The following is an 18,571-nucleotide window of genomic DNA, read 5'->3' as shown; positions in this document are numbered from 1 at the left end:
CCAAAACCCTGTCCACCAATCAGGCATCTGCCATGACTTGAAGAGGGGAGGAGTCTATGAAATCATGGAAATAGACAAACAAAATCTACAGCAACAAGACTGACGCAGGGCTTTGATTCACTAAGAACATGTTTGAGGATAGTTCAGCCTAACAGACACAAGACTATAACAGCATACTGGTAACCAAGACAAGCAGTGAAGAGTACGAAGCATTAAAACTCACTCGATGTGATCAACAAACTCACGCTCTATAGGTAAGCGTTAAAGAATGTCACCTGTGTTCACATACCTTCCCACACCAACTTTTATAGAGGGCCTTACAGGAAAAAGTCTGCTTCAAGTCCAGGTCAACATGTTTGGACATATGGGCTCACAGGTGCAGCCAACTCTGACACGTTAGTGAAATCTCCAGCTGTGCAGTAAATGTATAAAAGGAGCTTTACATACGTAGGAAGTATCACAAAAGCTTTAATGAAACCCATGGTCAGAGGCATGTCCAAACTTTTTGGACTGGAGTGGCCAAGCTGGGGGAATGACTTGGGCAGAGATGGCATGAAGTACAGTATGTGTGCTCAAACACCAAAAAACTGTACCCTGACTGTGACGATTCCCAACAGTCTAGTCTGCTTTAATTAAGGTTATGTATCCATATGATGTTATATTCCTGTGTATTTTTTCAAGTTTAGAAAGTAACACAACAGAGGGTAATATTGAAATATTCTTGGCTTAAATCTGCAAGTACCTTAAAATTTGGTTGTCAAAAATCTCTATTTAAAATGCTTACAAAAGGAAATTTCCAAATTTCAAATGCAAACAAGGTTACCAACAACCTTTTGCAATAAAGCCCAAATAGTTGATATTGACATACCCCCCACTCCTGACAAAGCAAGTGGCCAATCAGAGATTATTATTTTAAGGTGGCCATCACTTTTAAAGCAGGGTCATAGCCAGTTGACTTAATCCTTTATCAACAGCTTATTTCATTATCTAAAATATCAACAATGGCATCAAGTGGTGAAATCATCAACCACAACATATGTTAATAATGGTATTGATGGAAATTGTCTCCGCTCTTGAAGACTTCACACTTTCTCAGATTTAAGATGTAACTTCTGCTTAAGTTTGAACTATCTCAGTTGGTGTAACCTTTAAAATGTTAATAATGTGTAAACTAAATCTTAACTTAGATATTGAAGCTGGGGTTGGTAGTCATGGAAAACTAGCATGAATTTGAATGTAGCATTTCCTCAGGACTCCGTCTAACCCGTCCCCCCCTCCTCCAAAACGACGCCCCCGCTCACATGCACGAGCACCACTGATTGGCGACCATACGATGGTGACTGATTCAAAACCGGTCCTTGGTTTGTGTTTTGCACTACGTCAACTCATGTCTCACTCAGCGGTAAGAAAACACCAAAACATTCTCATAGTGAAAGTTAAAAACACAAACAAACATGAAATGTACGCTCTGCAGGAGGCGGGCAGAATGGCAGGACGGGATTTGATTGGTTTCATCATTTGGCTCCTGATGGCAGGGATTGGTTGGTGTTTTCCCAGGTTTACTCTGGCTGAAGATAGAGGCTTTTTTTACCTCTTTTTTTAAAGAACACATCATGTATTGATTGCCATCAGGACAGAAAGATCATTTTAACCAGTATAACAAAAAGTGGATCTAAATCTGACTACCAACCCCAGCTTTAATTTTAACTTAGGCTACATAGCTTTTGCAACCCAGTGCAGATCCAAAAGGAAGTTAGAGCACCGTTTAAAATGTTAAAACAGTCATTTTCCTATTCAGATACATTTGAAAAGAATAGACAGGCTACCAACTGAATGCTTAAACTGATACAATGCACTCAATCTGATTTAGATGCATTTTGCATATTAAACATTTCTCAATCAGAGTTGTGGTTTGATACAAGAAGACAGAGGCAGACTAATACATTTTGGAATGTATAGGAATTCTTTATAACAGCTTTACTTATCTTATCATAGTTTGTGTACAGAGCAGACTTAAAATTAGCAAACAATGTATCTTATTGGTGTTTATTCATTCATACACATAATGAAAAACACAACCATACTCTCTTTCCTGCAGACGCCGGGGCTTAAAAAGCTCAGACAGACAGCCACATTGGTAAAACCCACCAGGCCATATACAAAATTCATGACATGGTAACATGGTAAAACCATTTCCCGTCCACGACACCCTCCCAAACTCTCTCCAACACACAGACCAGCCTGCTTTGCCTGTCAGGATAACGGCACTGAGGCAGACAAAGTAGGTTAAGGCATTGCCTGCTCTGCTGGAAGACACAAACAAGTCTGGCTCTGAGCACTTCGCCATACTTTCCTAGACACCAAATGTGAAGAGTGTGCATGTGAGTGTGTGTGTCTGGGGTTAACATAAAGGCCATGACCTGGGGCTATGTCTGCAGTTATAATTAGGTACTGGTACACTTTCACTCCCCTTATAACTTAAATCTGTCTCTGAGGATCCAACCTGTTTTCACCTCTACTCCCAGATATCTTAAAGGTGACATATCATGCAAAATTGACTTTTTAATGGTTCTCTACCTGAAATATGTGTCCCTTGCATGTCTACAAACCCCCCGAGAATGAAAAAAATCCATTCTGCCCCTGTTTTGATTTCTACACCTTTCTGTAAATGTGTGTGAAACGAGCCGTTTCAGACTTCCGTGTTTTTGTTACGTAACAACAATATCCGGTCTGTCACGGAGTCAGAGCTCGGAGCTTGTTCAGCCCATAGACTGTATAAAATAATACTGAATCCCCCCTCCGTTTTTCATTACCTGCACAAATGTGTGCTAACAAGGAGCTTAGGAGGGAGGCATGCTAGTTGTAGGCTGTCTTAATAAACACAAAGGTCGGTTTTACTCCCCACGTCTGCAGATTTGAAGATCTAGTGGATGATTTTTATTTATCATGGATAAGTGCTAGAGCTAGTTAGCATAGCCACATAGCTACATGTTCATAGCTGTAGCTGTAGCTGTAGCTGTAGCTGTGTACCAAGACACACGTCGACATACTGCAAATAAAACAACAAGAAACACTAAATCTGTGACCAATCCTTCAGAAAGGTCCTGCTGCCTCTCTGGCAGAGGTCGGTTTTACTCCCCACGTCTGCAGATTTGAAGATCTAGTGGATGATTTTTATTTATCATGGATAAGTGCTAGCGCTAGTTAGCATAGCCACATAGCTACATGTTCGTAGCTGTGTACCAAGACACACGTCTACATACTGACAAATAAAACAACAAGAAACACTAAATCTGTGACCAATCGTTCAGAAAGGTCCTGCTACAGGCGCCTCTCCGTCAGGATCAGATTCAGAGGGTTGAAGTAACGCGATCTCTGAGCAGCCGTGTATATTCAGCCAACATGTAAACATTAGATCAACGTGCTGGAGAGCCGAGGCACATCCACTTCCGGAGGGGGCGTGGTCAGAGAGAAAACAGAGTGTTCTGATGAGGAATGAAGAAGAGGACTTTTCAGGCATGCCAAAATCTGATTTCAAAGTGTTTTTTTGAGCATAAACTTTAAAGACATGTTTTGGGGACCTCTTAGACCAGTGTATATTGATGAAAAAAGCGTGATATGTCCCCTTTAAGGTTGGCTTTGGCATATATATAAAAAAAGCTATACATCATAAATAATTGATTGATTTTTATTTTCATGTAATGCACAAAAAGTATCCAACCTTTGAAGGCTCACAAGACACAAAACCCTGCAAATATTTCATTAAACTTTACTCACTTATTAAAAACCAACATGTAAATTAACAGCTTGGTTTACATAAAGTATTCCGCCTTCTCGCTGAAGTTTGGCAAATCAAATCTGCTGGCAAAAAGAAGTAGACTTATTGAAATCAAGCTTTTATTTTTATAACAAGTGGAGCTAAATGACCTGAAACCATAACACAGAAGAAAAGCAGACTCAGCGATGAAACAAGGTGTTCATGACTGTATTTTAGTTCATCAGGAGTTTAGGAGAGCCGTTTCAAAACATCCCTCGGGCAGTGACATAGACATGCTTTTCACTGTATGTCTGTGTGTGTGTGTGTGTGTGAGCCTGATGGTGGCAAAGCAGAAAGAAGCAGCTGCCCACTGACTCCTGCCTGTACCAAACTGGCACCAGTCTGGTGCAGGCATGCCAGGTCAGAGGGTATGTGGGGGCGGCAGGGGGCTTTGGGTTCCCATCTGGGGAACTGGCACCAGGGCCTGAGGGGCGTGTGTGCTCTCTGGTGAGGGTGTGTGTACAAAACAGGTTATCTTCCATTAGGTAACAGTGGCAAGTCAAGCAAGATGATTGAGTCTGTCACTGCCGAGGCTCAGGAGTATAAATTTAGGACAAGTGAACTACATATTGGTTCTTGATGTAATGCTACCACTGAAAGGGAAATTGTTTGCTGGGTAGCCTCGTCATTTTTGCAGGACGTTGGTTAGTTTTCACTCAGCTTTTTGGCACCCCTTCCTGACATACTTTGAGAAACCCACAACGGTTGTTTCTGAGTAGCCTCCAGTTCTGTTTATTATTATTATTATTATTATTATTATTATTATTAATTTATTTTTTAATCAGTGCATTCACTGCCTTCCAATTGATTTTTCTGTCAGCTTTGTATGTTTGATTATTATTTATTTATTTATTGATACATTTAAATATTTAGTTTATATTACTTTATCCCTATTATTCATTACTCACTGTTCAATTGTGATGGTTTGCTCAATGCAACCCAGCTTGCTTTCTTTTTATAAAAACTAAACTGTATAACTGATTGTTTGTTTTTGTGCTGTTTTTTTTATTTCATTTTATTTTATATATTTTTTTGTCTATTTGAGACTGACTGATCATTACCTTATCCTTTGTAACTATTCTGTGGCTGTTGGTTCTGTATGTCAATTGCTGTGTGCTTTTGTGCTTTGTGATGTGTTGTTGTTTAATAAGAAGACCATTGAAAGAGTTTTTACTTAGCTATAATTGAGAAAATTATTTTGACTCATTAGAAATACTTAATGTAAATCATTCTTTATGAGATTTCAAGAATCAACTGCAACTTAAGCAGAAAATGTGGTGTTGAGAGCCTGGGTACAGAAGCAGACCAAATGATCTGCCCGCCAATCTCTAAAAATCTTTGTACAAGAAATGTTCTCTGACATGTACAGAGAAAACACAAACACGCATATTTGCAAAGTCAGGATTAAGGTCAAGCATTCAGTTGCGCACATAAACACACACACACACACACACACACACACACACACACACACACACACACACACACACACACACACACACACACACACACACACACACACACACACACACACACACACACACACACACACACACACACACAACAGAGTGAGTGGGGAGGGAGGCAGCAGGGGTCTGGCTGTCGCACAAGTGACTTCGCGCGGTCATAGTGACCTACAGACAGAGTGTCCTCTGGAACACACCTCGCTCTTCATCTCTGGCATCTCAACACGCATGATTTCCTCTGCAAACTGTTTCCATTCTCCTGTTTTTACATGGGTAGTCTACGAATGAAAACAGCTTTCACTAAAGAAGAGTACAGAGAGACTGCAGAAAGCTGGAGGGCTTAAATCAGAGGGTGTCATCCCAGCTTTTAAACTACATAAAAATATATTATATGTGGGGGGTGGATTTTCATCATAGGATGTGGTCTGGTCTTAGTTCAGACTTAGTTTCAACATTGACCAATCACAAACCAGCGAGTTATGCAGAGAAAACTGTTCATGTAGACATCAAAAACAGCTCAGACATCTCAATCAAATCTGCCTCATGCAATGTCGCACAGGCCAATCAGTGGATAGATTTCCTAACTTCATGGACAGCATCAGAAATGATTGATCCAACCTCTGTTAGCTGATGTAGGCAAGAGTGAAGCCTCTGTATAATTTGCTATTAGCAGTGAAACTGAGACTCACCAGAAACAGATGAAAAAGTGCTGCAGGGAGGATAAAAAGAACCAAAAAATGATGATGTTTGATTTTCCAACATACGTTCATCAGCTTGATTGAGCTTTTGGTCAGAACTTACATCAAGTTGCTGTATATACTAGAAATCAAACCGAGCACAAGAAAAGAAGTCTTTGCTGGAAGTTGTTTATAGTTGAACCAGAATGCCCCAAAAGTCGGTTAATGTACCCACTGTTGGGAGATGATGACATGGGCTCTGAGACTGCTTTGATGGCAGTACTTGAGTTCAAAGGAAACAAAACAAGTGCATAGAAAATCCTGAAAAGGAGGATAAAGACCAAATAGAAGAACAGGATTCTGCTCTGAAAAAGTCCTATGATGTGATACGTTATGCCTTCTTCCTTGATTCTGGGACCGTACTGATCCAATATAAAAGTACTTAAGTTCCAGTCATGGTCAAGGAGTACATATTTGGTCAGACATACTCTACAACAGGACATGAGTTTGGCATAATTGCAAGGTGGTGCCAGATGCAGTGCTTTGAGTGTTTCAGAATAGCTGATCCCCTGTGATATTCACACAGAGCATTCTCTTAAAATGTACAGTGTCTGTAAGCTCTCAGTGAGCAGCTCAAGATGCCCTTTGAGTGACAGAGGTAGATTAAGGATGTTCATACTGGTGATACTGGTGTGATGTGCTGGGAATATCTTCCTTGTTCATATTTGGCCCCTAAATACTTGAAACCAAAACCAATAATCAATGTAAAACTTAAACATACCAGAGTTATCCTGGTGTAGAAGTACATCTCTTCATGGCTTCAATCTTACTTTCAGCTGAAACACTGCCATGTCACAACCATATGTTATAACCAAAGTAGTCCCACAAACATTACAATGGCTTCAGCATCATTTGGTGCTCACTTCAAAAAGCTGGTGTGGGGGCAAAGAGGAGTCCCACCCTGTAATTGAAAGCTTTGTGAAGCAGCTAATCAGAAATCTGCTAAATGTGCAGACTGAACATTTAAAACCAGAGGCCAAGTAAGGCCAGAAATAGCAACCACATACTGAGAAACAAAAAAGTGGAGTTGAGTGCAAAAGCAAGAGGAAGAGCTGTTAATGTGTGAGTGAGAGGGGAAGACGATTTAAGAGAAATGCAGAGAGATACAGAGAGCGAGAATGAATTTGGCGTCGCCCAAAATTATGCTTCCCTCCACTTTCCGTGATTTCCTTCCCAGAGTTTTGAAATGGTAATGAGTCTGCTGATATTTGCATAATGTGCCTTTCCTCATCCCTCTTTTTCTACTTATCGAGGACCTTTTCTCCTTAAACTGCTGAGCTCCTCCCATGTCTCTGTCTTTCACATTCCAATTCAAAGAGGCTTTATTGGCTTGACCACATCTGAATGCAGAATAACTACAGCTCAAAGTACAAGATGCAGCAAAAATACATCTCATTCTCCTCATTAACTTCCATTTATGCATGGCTTTATCTACTATCTCTTTCCCTCTCTCTTCTCTCTCTTAGTTGCTCAGCTATAATGAACAACTTTAAATAGAGATAAGCAGTTCATTCAGAAAAAAAGGACCTGGCTAACAGGTCTGCCTCCTCCTGTGCTAACAGCTCTTCATCCTTCTCTTTTAACTTACTCCCCGCCTCACATTCTGCTAAGCTTTTATATCAGCATTGTGCAGACTGAAAATGGACATGTGCACAAAGCATTACTACTAAAATACTAAAAGAAGACAACTGTCACGTTTCTTGACGATCACCGACGGTGCACACCAGGCTGCGATGAAAGGAGCTCTAACGAAGCCCTTCTGCAAGATCCAAAACACTTCTGGTCTGAATTATCCGTCTCTTCTGCTCCTCTTTTTTTCCTCGTCCTCTACTCCCAATTTGTCCTCCCCCCTCCTTCCTCATCACTTCTCTCACCTTCCCCTCACTCCTCCTCACTCCCTGCAGTGTCTGTGCTCTGACAGTTATGTGTGAGTGGAGCGTGGGCTGCTGCTAATTTGTGCAGAGTGGGAGAAAGCTGTTTTGGCTTGGGGAGAAAAGAGCTTAGTTTAGGCTCAACGGCGGGATGGATGGACAGACGTGCCTCGCATACACGCACGCACACACACACACACACACAGACACACACACACACACACACACACACACACACACACACACACACACACACACACACACACACACACACACACAGAAACACACACAGAAACACACACAGCCATCATAACATGCTCTTTCAGTTTTGCTCCTTCCTCTCATGTCACATGTGAATTCGCAGATCCAAGCTAAGCCACATTCAGGTCTAAGTGCGGAAGCGACCCTGAGAGGTGCTGACTTCTGCTCCTCTTACAGTACCTCCTCCTGTGCACCACTTAGTCATCCTGCTTAATATGCACCCAAATCTGTCTTCATCCCCCAGTCTTCTTCATCATCCTCCTCCACCTCACTTTTCTAATTAGTCATTATCTCTAATTGACACGTATTCTACTTTAATGGCAAACTTTTCTGTGAGCAAAAGTGCACAAAACTCCCTCCGACCAATCATCTTTAAGGTCACCAGCGCCGGCTGCAGCTGTTGCTTTCTCATTCAGACCCGTTTTGTAATAGACCTCAGAAATAAAGGACAAACACACATATATACACACACACACAGGAAGTGTTACTGTTGCTCTTGGCACCCACCTAATTAATTCTAACACATCCAATGAATGTGTTAACAGAGCATTGTAGTGCGCTTATTTCAATAAAATGCTGTTGTCTTTTTTTGGCAGGCGTTTAAACATTTTGTTATTATTAGGGCTGTACCAAACTCTGAATTTTGATGTCGCGTTTGAGTGATAGGCTGAGTCTGATGATTTGAGGACATGGTAACAGTGTATGCAGCATAATACATGATCAACTGATCTACAGACACATTTCCAAAAAAGAGGGAGCACTTTGTAAAATGTGAATAAAAACAGATTTGAATCATTTAAACCCTGAATTTAACTGAAAATAGTCCAAAGATGACTTATCAAATGTTGAATGTCTGTATAAATAATGGACGTATTATCAGTGACGTCACCCATCTGTTCCTGAGCGATGTTTTGAAGCCAATCGTCGGCAGTAGCTATATTGGAAATGCTGAACTCAACCAAAAGAGTGAGAGGTAAAGAGGCAGGGCTTGAGCCTCCTAGCCAACAGCTATGTGTTCCTGTCTGGGAGTCAAGTCAGTCATGTCCTTATTTGGGCAAAAACTCGTAATCTTAATATTTTCTGAACTGTCGTGTTAGAAAAATTCACCCCTGTACAGTGTGTGCTGATAGAGAAATGAGCTACGTAGAGCCAAGCTGTTTTTTGAACCAGGCTGTAAACATGTTTATTTCTGCTGTAAAGATCGTCTTCTTTGAATGGGTGTGTATGTGGTTTCTGGTGTTTCAGATTCTCAATGAACTGCAGTTTATAACACTTCCACATGGGCTTCATAGTTTGAGACCGGAGGTTGCTGCTTGGTTGAAACTGAACTTTCTCTGTTCTATGAATAATATATGCTCATTTTAACTTTGATGTCAGCAAAATGTTTAAAAAATGTGGGGACAGAGAGAACAAAAGACTGAAAAAGTTTGGTAATTAAAAAATAAATCACCTGGAACATCTTCCAACCAGCTGGATTAATTTGCAACAGGTTAGTAACATGTATGGGTATAAATAGAGCATTGAAGGGAAGCCAAGTCTCTTAGAGGTTAAGATGAGAAGAGGTTCATCACACTGTGGGAGACACTGTGAGCAAATAGTCAACAATTGCGGAAAAATTTTCCTCTGAGAAGCCGCTCCACCTCTGCAATATGCATTCATATAGAATGTATAACATTCTAGACAAAATGCATAACGCAAAGGAGAAGAAGCATATATCTTCCCACCATAGCTCTTGAGATTCAGGAATTCTACTTTCCACCTCTGAGTAGAAGAACTTCATACTTCCCAGTTCCAACTCTTATCTAATTTCTTCACTTTAAGTAATGAAGCTTTTCTTCTACATTCCTGAAAGCTGTCCTCCAAAGTTCAACCTCAAATAGTCTCCAGACAAGCATAAATTAGCATGAACAGAGTGTGAATATGTACATAACTTCTCTGTGTTTATCCAGTAGTGTGTCTCATCGCTGCAAGCAAGGAAACATGCCATTAACAGGCTAAAGCTCAAAGTCTTGGCTCCTAAATCTGTGACATCATTGCTGCATCAGCATTTCCTTCTGCCACATGGGACAAACATACCGCTTGTGGGTTGATGACATGCTGATGTGGGGTGATCATCCCCGTTCCTGTCAACAAGAGCGTGAAGTTCCAACAAACTGTCTCCTTTCACATGTACTTTAACGTTCACACAAACGAGCGCCGGCATGTCCAGTGCAAATTCTAAAAAGAGCCGCTCACTGAATAATACACTGCCGTTTACTAAAAACAACGTGCAACGTCAGCTGGTGGAAATGATTACACACTCAGGAGTAAATGATAAGTTTCCTCATAAACAGGCACTGACAGAGTGTATTTCTGAACCAGCTATTAGCCGGCTAAGACGACCACGTTATCACAAACCGCACTGATGTTCTGCATTACACATCAGTTAACCAGAGGACATGACTGCATCCATCACTCAGCTCTGAGGGAGTGAATCTCTGAAGGCTCTGAGTGGGGAATCACCAGGGTACAGCACTGCTATAAATAAATGAATATCTGGTGTTTTTGCACTGAGATTTCCAAAGGTCACTTATTAATATGTATCACTACGGCCACCATGACGGTGAGGATATGACATTGATAAGAAATGGCACTGATAACTGTGTTTACCATGGTACCACATCACTTCCTGCAGGCTAGATTTAGCACAGAATAAGATGAATTAAAAACCCAGTAAAGTCTTTGTTAATTGGTTTGCCTAATCAAGCATTGTAAAATTCCCTCACTCGGCATTTACTGCTTTGTAATCATGGCACTAAAGATTCAGGTCCATTAGGGTCCTCATTTGAATGACTGATTTTTAGTACTCATGAAAGGAAATCCTTTATGCCAGTGGTACCCAAACTTTTTCTGCGGGGCCCCCCTTTGTGGGTGAAAATACTTCCATGCCCCTCCCCAACCGTACATACACACACATACTATTTGCCATTTATACATACATACCATACTAGCTATTTATATATTAAATGATTGATTGATTGATTGATTCCTTCATTAATTAGTTCATTTATTTATTGACTAATTGATTAATTAAATATTTCCTTTCTTTTAAAATAGATTTTTGAGGTAATGATATTTTGCAGTATTACAAAATGATCAGGGATCAACCCTGTGAAAATATGTTAACTCACTATGACCCGCATCAAACAAGTCTGCAATGCAGCATTCATCTCATGTCTGAGCCTGAGACCAGAGACAGAGGATTTTATAATCCTCTTTGTGTTCAGGACTCAGGACTTTGTAGCTTCTCACTAAATCTGTATTATCTGACTTTCCTTTTCTCTCCTCCTCCCCTGTTCATATAATTTAGACATCTACAGGAACTTTATTCAAAGTGTCAAGTTACTACAGATGACAACATGCTGCTTCCTGTTATAGCGTTTTAAGTTACGTTTTTTGGACTACATAACATGAGGGGACTTTTATTGTGAAAAGTTTTTTAGGAAATGACATGTTTTTCATTGAAGTAGCTTAACTATGACTACCGGCGGCTACAGTCATAGATCGTAAACATCTTGGACTTTAGAAAACCGAGTTTTAACACACTTTAGAGCAGGTAGAGCCACAGTCCCAGATGAAAATCCCTGCAGCGTGGCTCTGCTCTGAAGTGTAACAGGGTAACACAGAGAGAAGGGGTCCGATCTACGTTTTTGTCTGTCACATATCACTCTGCCACTATGTTTACCTGCCCACTTCACCAGGGGGTTAACGTAGATTTCTTACCAAAATGGTTGTTTGTGGCTGGTTTAAGAAGTTCCAGAGGTTGATCCTTGCTGGTCAAGCTACCTGTTGGAGAGAGGAAAAGGATGATTTTAATGTTGTGTGCTGTATGAAAATCAGCAGCTGAGTTTATACAAGTAAACAACATCTGTCTACTTCTCACAGGAAGAAGAGGTACAAACTAAAGGAAACAAGGAAACAAAATGATTGAGGCGGAGTGGGAGAGAAGCGACAACCAAGAATTTAAAGTGACCAGAAAAAAGAGCAGGTCCTTCTCACCTAGTCAGGGTTCTGAGTCACACCACCACCTGCTCACTATACATAACCCTGCGTATTACCCAGCTACCAATTAAAGACATAAACAAGTTGACACAACATATTTATTTTAATATGTTGTTAACGATTTGAGACAGATTCATGTCTACAGCTTGAAAACCAATAATCCGTCTAATCCACCGTCAGTAATGTCAACTTGAAGGACTAATTCACGTTTGACTGACTGTTTCATTCAAAGGAAAGTTTCTGTCCTCAACCAGCTCTCTTTATTCTCTGGACTTTGAAGTTGATACACCTTTAAACATAAATGAGGCAAATGTCACAAATGATAATAGTGTTGATATTATCCTGACTGATCATGGTTCAAGTGACTTTGTAGCAATGGACACTTCACAGACCCACTCACCAGCTCTACTGCTTTTCCCTGGATTGCAGAATAGGATCTAATATTGAAAATGTCTTCCATGTTGTTTAATCTACAAATTAGCATTTTTGCCACAGTGTCAACAGGCAGAGATGTATATAGAGTGTTGGGTGGATGGATGGATGGATAGATGGATGGATGGATGGATTTGAAGTGTAGGGGGTTATGTCATTATTAAGTGGATAGTAAGTTGGAATCTAACCCAGGCAGCATGCTTCAAAGACTGAAGCCTATGTACATGGAGTGCATGAGTTAATCACTGGGCCAAACCATCACCCCCTTACCAGGCACTGATTTGATCAGACATGTTATCAGTCTGCCTTAGCATTTATTTTGCTGTTGATAATTAATCCCCATTGTTACAGGGTTTCGATTAGGGATGTACATTTTAAGTATTTTCAGTGATCGATTTTTGGAAATGTCAACAATCAATTATCGATTAATCAATAATAATACATTATAATTCTTATGTCAAAAACAATGCCAGATACATTGTTTTCCTCCTAAATTATATTTTCTACAGCAACAAAATGTATCTAACTGACAGTATTGAATACGGGGACATGTTTAACACTGATTATCAACGATCAGGCTCATAAAAATATTCTCTGTGGACATAGTCTAATAAAGTGAAGGCTCATAATACTAACAGAAAAGAACTTCAGACTCACAGTGTCCAGTTTTCTGTCTACTTGTTCTTATTGAGAAAAATAAACATGTGTATTCGGTCAGGTGTCAGCAGGGAGTGCAACCGGGTCAGAATCAGTCCAGCTGCAGAAAAGCTCAGACGGCTCTGATGTTGCTGGTCTGCAAACACAGCGTACTAGCAACTCCCACCAGTCTGTTGGTTTTGTATATAGAGGTGGGGACATTTCCTGTTTAAAGTTGCCAACCTTTGTGTCTGTGTCGTTGTTGGCAGTAGTTGTGTATTGATCCTCTTTAAAAAGCGCTCATGGAGACCTGACGCACAGCCGTCAGCTGAGCGTCTCCGCTGTGTGCAACACCTTTAACAGCTGATTCACATCCAAACATGCTTCAAACTTAAACCACCTCCCTGATAGATGAGTGTAATATGAGACCACATGATGTTTGTTCCACGTGATAGAAAATTGAAAACAAAAATGCGTGTCTCGAGTAATTTCTTAACAATCAATCAATCGATGATGGATTAATTATGTACATCCCTAGTTTCAACCAATCAGAATCAAGTGTTTAATACAGCCTGATATTAAAGTATGATCATATCTTTTCAACAAAGCTGGAGAAAAATGATATTAAAATCAGTAACAGATGCACACCTGAAAACCCTTCTTTTATAAATTACCACTGAAGGAAGTACACTCATCTTTTCTTCTCCCCTTTCTCCACTTATCTCCAAATCTACTGCAACAGTTCAAGTCTCAATTATTACAGATCTTCTAAATTTGTAGATCACTTTTGATGACTTGAATGGACTAAATTTGTATGAAGCTCTGTGGGGAAGACACATTTACACCTTCAACTAGTAGAAGTGTGAATACATTACAGAGAGACTTGAATGACTGTGTTCATGTCGAGATCTGACCTGGATTTGATCTTCTAACTTGAAAAAAAACATAAAAGATGTACATTTCTGATCATTTACATTACTCCAGCTAGCTGCACAAACACCTTAGAGAGAAGGTATGAGTCTCCTCTGAGAGTCATCCGTTGACAATCTGTTGCTCTACAACTTGTATTCTGCCTGGAACATCAGCTTACACCTAAGATTGGCAGCTGGTTCGGATGGTGGGGTCAGTAATCCTGCAATTATCACCACTTTCAGGAAGCAGATTTTCTCACAGTCACATATTTCTATCTTTTCTATACTCAGTGGGTGTCAGGCAGTGCGGGCGCAGTGGGATGTATTCAGAGTTCAGTAGAAAATCTGTGCTACAGAAGCGAAATTAATCAAAACAAGTTTTTCAAAGATAGCAACACTGAAAAAAAACTGCCAAAATGTATCAGGCAAACATGAAATGTCCAACAACACCGTGCATGAAGCAGCGGAGACAGACGTGAGGAGAGGAAACTAAGTGTGGAGGAAAATGTGAACAGGGGCCATGTGCTGTGTCACACATGAAGGATCAGCCCAACATGACATACCCTCCAATACTATGGATCTTATTTTTCTGGGTTGCTAGGCGCTATTTTCAGCCATAGCAGACTGCTCCATGATTAATACATGACGAAGGGAGGGGCTGAATTAAATATTCATATCTTACGCACAAACACACTCACCAAATGTATACTCCTCAATTTCATATTCCGGGTGAGGCTTTTATATTCTTTTAAACAGCAGCAAAAATAAATCTAGTACACAAAACCAAACAGAAACAAATCACATCATCGACCGCAGTGAGGAGAGAGGAGGGGGGGAAGACTTTCACTGAAGAGGAGAGGAAGAGAAAGATTGTGTTATGAAAGAGTATTACAGTATATGGAGGCTCAATGTGTGTGTGTGCATGTCTGTGTACGTGTGTGTGTGCATGTCAGTAGGGTGGCAGTGGCAGATGGCTGAAAGATGACACCAGAGTTTGATAGGCGAGAGACAGGCCAAGCAATCACACACACACACACACGCACACGCACACGCACACGCACACGCACACACACACACACACACACACACACACACACACGCTGAAAGTGCAAGTGAGGGTTTTGCATCTTGCCGTGGTTGCACTTAGTAATGGCTTTCTCTATTTCTGCAAGAACTTACATCCTGTTAAATAACAACTAAGACAGAAGATGTCACAGAAAGATCTAAATGTGCATGGTGTGTGTGTGTTTGTGTCTTCCTGTGTGTGTGTGTGTGTGTGTGTGTGTGTGTGTGTGTGTGTGTGTGTGTGTGTGTGTGTGTGTGAGTGCAGACCTCAAACAAAAACAGAGCAGGAATGTATGGATGTGTATATTTATCTCTGTGTGTTCAGGAAACACATCTCATGGAAGGCAGGCAGGTTTATTGGTTGTTCACCCATGACTGAGCAGCAGTTTATGACCTCTAGCACCTGGAGAGGAAGGCGGGTCAAGTGTTTTCTGCCTTAGCACACAGTGATGCAAGAGTATCACCATGGTTACCACATCAAACAAACATGCAGAGAGAGAGAGGGGGCACTCTTGCACAGGGAAGGACCCAATGTCTCATAAGCTGACAGGAGTTAAAACAGCTCAGTCAATTAGCCCTCATGACTGATTGGAGTGGCTTTGTTATGAAACATACATGTTAGCATGAGGTGGGGATGTTACGGGAGGAAAAAGGACGGAGTTAGTTCCATTCATTTTCATGAATTTCACCTACTGTCACTGTCGTTTTTTTCCATAATGTGATAACAGTGTTACCTCACATCCTGTTATGATGTTCCTGCCATTTAAGAGCTTATATCTATTTTGTGAGATTATATCTATTTTTCAAGAGTGAGATTAATCAAGGTACTCAAATTCAAACATCAAACTGTCTAAAGGTTTCAAATGGAAGTACTCTACCAGTCAAAAGTTTGGACACACCTCATTCAATGGTTTTTATTTATTCTAATTATATCAACATTGTAGATTAATACTGAAGACATCAAAACTATGAAATAATCTGGTTTTGCCATAATCTGGATTACAACCATAGACTGTATAAATAATGAACGTAGTATCTGTGACATCACCCATCTGTTCCTGAGTGCTGTTTTGAGGCCAATCTGCGGCGGCAGCCATATTGATAATGCTGAACTCAACCAAACGTAGTGTGAGGTAAAGAGGCGTGGTTTGAGCATCCTAGCCAACAGCTATGTGTTCCCGCCTGTCAGTCAAGTCAGTCATGTCCTTATTTGGGAAAAAAAATCGTAATCTTAATATCTTCTGCAACAATGCATTAGAAAAAAACTCACCCCCGTACAGTGTGTGCTGACATAGAAATTAGCTACATAGAGCCAAGCCGTTTTTTGAACCAGGCTGTAAACATGTTTATTTCTGCTGTAAAGATCATCTTCTTTGAATGGGTGTGTATGTGGTTTCTGGTGTTTCTGCAGCCAGCCTCAAGCGGACGCTCGATGAACTGCAGTTCATAACACTTCTGTATGGGCTTCATAGTTTGAGACCGGAGGTTGCTGCTTGATTACAACAGTAGTCAAATAGGACTATCCATTGTGTACTAACCCTACCTCTGAACAACACAACTGATGGTCTCAAACACATTAAGAAGGCAAGTCATTCTACAAATGAACTCTTGACAAGGCTCATGTTCATTAGAAACCATTCCAGGAGACCACTTCATGAAGCAGACTGAGAGAATACCAAGAGTGTGCAAAGCTGTCATGAAGGAAAAAGGGGGCTACTTTACAGAATCTAAAATATAAAACAGATTCTGCTTTGTTTAACACTTTTTGGTTCATTCAATAATTCCATATATGTTCTTTCATAGTTTTGATGTCTTCAGTATTAATCTACAGTGTTTACAATCATTACAATAAATACAAACCCTTGAATGAGAAGGTGTGTCCAAACTTTTGACTGGTAGTGTACATTCAGATGTTGATTGTAGATTTTATTGGTAGGGGGCTTTTAGCTTATATTATATAGAGGACAGCATGTGTAAGACAGGAAGTGTGTAGGGAGAGAGAATAAACAAATGAACCAAAAAGTGTTAAACAAAGCAGAATCTGTTTTATATTTTAGATTCTGTAAAGTAGCCCCCTTTTTCCTTCATGACAGCTTTGCACAATCTTGGTATTCTCTCAGTCTGCTTCATGAAGTGGTCTCCTGGAATGGTTTCTAATGAACATGAGCCTTGTCAAGAGTTCATTTGTAGAATGACTTGCCTTCTTAATGTGTTTGAGACCATCAGTTGTGTTGTTCAGAGGTAGGGTTAGTACACAATGGATAGCTCTATTTGACTACTGTTGTAATCCAGATTATGGTTAAACCAGATTATTTCATAGTTCTGATGTCTTCAGTATTAATCTACAATGTTGAAAATAATTTAAATAAATAAAAAACATTGAATGAGAAGGTGTGTCCAAACTTTTGACTGGTAGTGCACACAATTAGTAAATACATTTAAAATGACATGCTCCAGAGTGGAACTGTTGGTTGTTTTGATTTTGCGCTCCCTGTGGATAAAGCCCTTCTCTGATCTCATTCTACATATGTGTAAGTTGTGTATATGATGACTGCCATCATTAACAATCAAACACATCACTTTCTGTCTGTTTTTAGTATGGAAAATGTCACCTAAGGCCGTTTCAGCGATATGCTGTAACTCGCGTTGTCTGGCACACACCCCTGCGGCAGTGGTTAGTGGAATCAGAGATCAGAGAAGCATATAGAAGTTATTCATCTTGTGGCTGATGATCTCATTTGCTTTTGTAGGTCACATGGAGGCATCATCATTTATGTTAGTCTGCTGCATTACAAGATAAAAAGTCCTGACAAGAGCTTTACAAGCAACACAGCTCTTAACCTGATAGTTTGTTCTAAAGCTGACAAATCTATAGGTTCAGTGTCTGCTTTAAACTTCCAGTTATTTTATTTTGCAAAACACTACCAATGCTCCCCGTGTGAAAAATTCTTCAAGTATTATTTCAGAGTATCAAAGTAGTCTAAACGTAAGGAGTAAAGGAGAATAAAAGTAACCAACATCAGCAGTTTGAGAGTAGTGATGTCAAATGGAAAGTATGGGGTTCTTTAAAATTCTTAGAATGTAGTCATTGGGGATCATGAATTCTAGTAGAAAATGTAATGGCAATCTTAACAGTATTTACTGAGACATGTTGGGCATGACTGACTTATTTACTGCAATTCAACTCATCATACTACCAGCCTGTTTAAAACCATTTGGGCCACATTTCATAGATAAATGGCATACATATAGACTCCTGCATGAACTTGAAGTTATCTGCAGCACTTACTGTATACATTGTCTAGCTCCTGGTTTGTAATTTCCTGAGTCACAG

General features: G+C 40.2%; 1 protein-coding gene across 2 annotated transcripts in view; it reads right to left on the bottom strand.

The window, feature by feature from the left end:
• hdac4 (histone deacetylase 4) overlaps positions 1-18,571 on the bottom strand; it is a 181,607-nt gene that overhangs the window by 93,721 nt on the left and 69,315 nt on the right. For both annotated transcript variants that reach the window (XM_034693919.1, XM_034693917.1), the window contains exon 3: positions 11,915-11,977. In XM_034693919.1, the coding sequence (XP_034549810.1) occupies positions 11,915-11,977 (63 nt within the window). The remainder of the gene's footprint in view (positions 1-11,914; positions 11,978-18,571) is intronic.

Source organism: Notolabrus celidotus, chromosome 10 (assembly GCF_009762535.1).
Source record: "Notolabrus celidotus isolate fNotCel1 chromosome 10, fNotCel1.pri, whole genome shotgun sequence".
NCBI classification, from domain to species: Eukaryota; Metazoa; Chordata; class Actinopteri; order Labriformes; family Labridae; genus Notolabrus; species Notolabrus celidotus.
This window is presented reverse-complemented; position numbering and strand designations above follow the sequence as displayed.